Genomic DNA, 5,000 nt, shown 5'->3' with positions numbered 1-5,000 from the left:
ACGAAGAAACCCAACTATATACAAGCAACCAGAAACAGTTATATTCGATCAAGATTACCTCACTAGTTAACTTGCACAGGTCTAAACAGACTAGTCTGCACACAACACAAAACCATTATAATGTTAAACGTTGCAGAAGTTCTTTATGTGGAACTTTGAAAATGAAGTTTAAAACTGAATTTCAGCTTCTTTATATGAAACTATCTCAGTACAAACGCTATCAGATCGCATTAAAGTAATGCATTGAGGTTCAGGGTCTCAAGAAATCATACCATTCAGCAAGGAAGTCTTAATTTTGCACACACACACACACACACACACACACACACACACACACACACACACACACACACACACACACACACACACACACACACACACGCACACACACGCACACACACACACACACACACACATACAAAATAAGACCAGTATGTTTTGATTAGTACATGAAACGTCATAATCAAACAAATGACATTTACCTTTTAACCTGTACTCGTTAGTAATCCCTGAGTCAATGACAAGAAAGGATCCGTGACCATTTTTGTCGGATGCAAGTAAAAGCTGTGCTTGCTCGTTTGTTGTGCCCCCGAAGTACCAACTAAACAAAAGGAGAAAAAGAACGAAACAAATTAAATGCATTTTCATCGCTGGTATTCATAAACATATAGACACACATGTTAATAGTGAGACAGACAGACATTCAAACAAAAAGACAGACTAACCCTCCCACCCCACCCCCCCCCTCCACACACACACGCGCGCGCGCACACACATACACACCCACACACACGCACGCACATACGCACGCACACACACACACACACACACACACACACACACACACACACACACACACACGAACCAAAAGTTGTGACATGAATTTGAATACTACAAATGTAAACAAAAATGAAATTTAAATTGAGGAGTTTAGTCACAGGTCCCGAGACCGATCCCACTTTATTTTGAGTCCACTGGCCTAGTCCACCCTTTTTACTGACAGGTTTGCTATCAAGGGTCAAGGCCACTTCTAAAAAGGGACGCGTCAACACTGACAAGTTTTCATCGAACCACCACCATCCCGACCAGCCACTTGCATTTACTTTCTGAAGTTTGGGTTGGCTGAGCACAATTTTGCATTAAATAACTAAATGATAAGTCATAAATGTGACCCTCCACCACGAAATGAGTCGCATGTCACCTCGCGCGGTTCTGCGCTGGGCTTAATATAAGTCCGGGGAGTGTCTAGTAACAGTGTGAGGGTCACCTTGGTCACAGGCTAATAACTCAAACAGTTTTCGCTCTTTTCTAAAACGAGTTTCACCACTGGATAGAGCATAAAAAACTCTTTAGGAAAATATAAAAACATGAAAATCATGCAAAGGTGACAAGCGACTCATTCCGTGGTGGAGGGTCACATATGTTGCATGTCTGTATCATTATCTAACTTCAATACTACTCATAACAAGTAAAGAGCATACATTCAAGGTGCCATTTACTATACGTAAGCATCATTTAAAGGACTGAAAATGCATGTCAGAAAATGGTACACAGCTCTAGAGAGTAACTATATTCATACGCCTGATGTTTAAGGTCATCCTGATTTGAAGTGTTGGGTTTTTCTCCTGTATATGCATCTACTCGCCCCGTATCCTCACTGCTGGACATGCGGGTGCTGAAAACAAAGCAAAAGCGCCTTCAATCGAAGACAAGAAGAGCAAACGCTCGATCGAGTCACTTTCGCAGTTCTGAATATTATATGAGGCATCAGATGGACAGGAAGAAATTGCTATTCACAACACAATGAGTCACGTTCACATAAAATTTGAGCCCGGTCACTTTTATAGTTTCCGAGAAAAGCCCAACGTTAAGTTGTGTGTTGCCGAACAGAAAAGGCTAGTTATCTCCCTTGTTTTTCTGATAACGTTCGTAAAAGGCTACAGATGTAAATACTTTGATGTAAAGAATAATCCTACAAAGTTTCAATCACATCCGATGAACTTTGTCAAAGATATAAAATGTCTAATTTTTCCTTTGACGCTGACCTGTGACCTTCAAAAAGGTCAAAGGTCAACGAAACCATCGTTAAAGTGTAGAGGTCATTGGAGGTCACGACTAAACAAAATATGAGCCCGATCGCTTTGATAGTTTCCGAGAAAAGTCCAACGTTAAGGTGGTGTCTACGGACGGCCGGCCGGACGGCCGGCCGGACAGACTAACACTGACCGATTACATAGAGTCACTTTTTCTCAAGTGACTCAAAAACTGTTCATGCTGACCTTTTTTTGATGTGGACAGTTGACTGCCACGTTTTGTTTGAAGTGGACATATTTATTGATTTAAACTATTTTCTGTCGAGCCTAATATGTGCATAGGGCTTCCTATTTCGATTTAAGTTTCAAGTAACTATTAAATAAACCACACCCGTGTGTTTTAAATTAAAATGAGCAACAACATTATTGCACCCATTTTAGTACCCCAACTAAAACATTCAATTACGTGTCATTTTATTCAAACTTTAATTGCCATTAAAGGCCCTTCACTTGGCTACCTTGCACAATTTTCGGATTAAAGATTCCTGTTGTAGGTATCACGTGACCGCCGCCGAAGTCAGGGTACCCCCAAAATCGACCTGACAAAAACCATAGTCCCGGATTTTAAAATCTGTTAAAGATAAGGATTTGCTGATAAGAAACAATTCTGCATATCGATGGAAATGCCATTCAATTTTTCATTCAAAAACATTTGTGTACCTAACTTGATTAGTCTTGATACAATCTGTTTTCAAATGAGGTAGCGGTTAACAGTTTGAAAGGCCCCGAAAGAGCACGTTTTGCGGTCGTTTTTTTAGAGGGTCCTCCACTGAAAGTTCAATATATCCAAAATGTTTCAATGAACACGTTTCAAACTTCCAGACAACATGACCATTAGGTGAATAAAGACCAACATAACTTTTTGTGAATATATTGGCAATACAGGTAAAGTTACGTAACGTTTCCAAAAAAACTCAAACAATATTCATATTAATTCAGGGTATTATGCCAACAATGCGTGACTTTGCCTGCAGGGCCAATAATGGTTATATCAGTATTTGCGAAAGTGTTAGGCAAATCTGAGCACTAGCAAACATTTGCCGGAGGTATGAACGCGATCGACACATTCGTCAACTCTGTCATTTGTACTGCGTATGCGAGCGGCAGAGATTTATGACTGGTCATAAAGTAATTTACGTTTCAAAGTTTAGGTTGGCAATTGCTACACGCAAAAAAACATGTACAACAGATTGCTCACACTTCTCACGATATCACACATATCATGTAGCCCACACCTGTTTTAGTTCCAGTCGTTGGCCTGTGCATGCTCCACACCGGTAACCACGCACCGTTGCATTCACAACAGCGAGAAGTTCGTTACCGTCGGAGAACCGATCCTCATTGGTTCCAACGGTTGTATTGCATAACAACGTGTGCTTGTTTGTTGTGCGCGAGCGCCCGTATGCGTGCATGTGTTAGTGTGTTTGTGTTTGTGCTTTTGTGCATGTGTCCGAGTGTGTTCCTGTGTGTGTATGCGTGCAAATGTGCGCGTGCCAGTGGGTACGTGTGCCGGTGAGCGTGCAGAAACACATACACACACACATACACACACACACATACACACTCACACACACACACGCACGCACACACACACACACACACACACACACGCACGCAGACACACACACACACACACACACACACACACACACACACACACACACACACACACACACACACACACACACACACACACACACACACACACACACACAAACACGTGCACACAGTCTCTTGCCTATCATTAACACGCAACTCACAAACGCGCATCACACCGGGCACAATGCTTTGGGATTGAACAACCAACAGCGAAGTAAGCACAGGCCAACGACTAGAAGTCTCTGCCGTTCGCATACCCAGAACAAATTAATGACAGAGTTAAAGCTGTAGTCTATTTATGACTTTCCGGGGCTACGAGGTTGAAAAATAGGGACAAAATCATGTACAGATTTCTGTACAGCAAACACTACCCGAAACCCCACCTATACGGCGTGTATGACCTTGAGAGCTTCAGTCAACGCTTGAATTTTGCAGTAGTAACATCCGGTTTGCTCTCGCAGAGCTGAGCATCTTTTTCAAGAAGGATCGAGCAGAAAAAAATAAACGACTTGGCAGGGATTCGAACTCAAGGCTTCGGGGCCTCGAAATGTCGGGGCCGATGTCCTAACCGCTAGGCCACTTCACCAGTATTGTCAAAAAATGGATAATTTTATATCATTCTACGGTTGAATTACCATTCATGCGTTGCAAAAACGTAAAAATTGCCCTTCTTCTTCCTCTTCTTCGTACGACGGTTGTGTCAGGCTCGGAATCCGGAGGATGCCACGAACATGGACGTTCTTTCCAGGTCCTCCAGTGCACCCCACATTTTGGTCCTCAAATCTGTTGTGTCAGGCCATGTCTGGATCCGCAGTTGGTCGAGGAGGGGACATGCTTGGAGAACATGTTCTGGAGTCTGATCTCCCTCTCCACAGTCACATGTGGCAGACTCTGCTACACCTATCCTCCTTAGGTGTGCTTTGAGGCAGCAGTGTCCAGTGCGGAGGCGGAAGATGATAGCCTGCTCAGCACGGCTTAGGAGATGGAGGGGGTCTTGGTGTGGCTTGTAGCCCTTCAAATTTGCCTTTATATGCAAACCTGTTTTACGGAATCGCAGTACATGTTTACACCGTCATGCTACACGACATTCGCGCCATGCAAATAGCTGCGATATATCTATTTACAACATGCAAGAACATGAATCTCTCCAAAGCTCTGCGCAGTTGAAACCAGACATCTAAGAAATAGTCATACATGTATTCACTTCTGAACAATGGGCGGATAGAGATATGAATCATGCTGCTTCAAGAATAACATAACATGAATTCATATCAATGTTTTTCCTTCTTTTTCTCAATTGGCCCAGTA

General features: G+C 42.7%; 1 protein-coding gene across 3 annotated transcripts in view; it reads right to left on the bottom strand.

Annotated features, from left to right (window-relative positions):
- The window catches only part of LOC138956070 (uncharacterized), a gene marked incomplete at its 5' end in the record, with an annotated part of 10,100 nt that overhangs the window by 418 nt on the left and 4,682 nt on the right, over positions 1 to 5,000 (bottom strand). For 2 of the 3 annotated variants that reach the window (XM_070327535.1, XM_070327537.1), the window contains 2 exon segments: positions 483 to 601; positions 1,580 to 1,675. In XM_070327535.1, the coding sequence (XP_070183636.1) occupies positions 483 to 601; positions 1,580 to 1,675 (215 nt within the window). 3 annotated transcript variants of the gene reach the window in all.

The sequence above is a fragment of the Littorina saxatilis genome, unplaced genomic scaffold (assembly GCF_037325665.1).
Source record: "Littorina saxatilis isolate snail1 unplaced genomic scaffold, US_GU_Lsax_2.0 scaffold_903, whole genome shotgun sequence".
NCBI classification, from domain to species: Eukaryota; Metazoa; Mollusca; class Gastropoda; order Littorinimorpha; family Littorinidae; genus Littorina; species Littorina saxatilis.
Note: the sequence above shows the minus strand (reverse complement) of the source record. Positions and strands in the feature narration are given on the sequence as shown.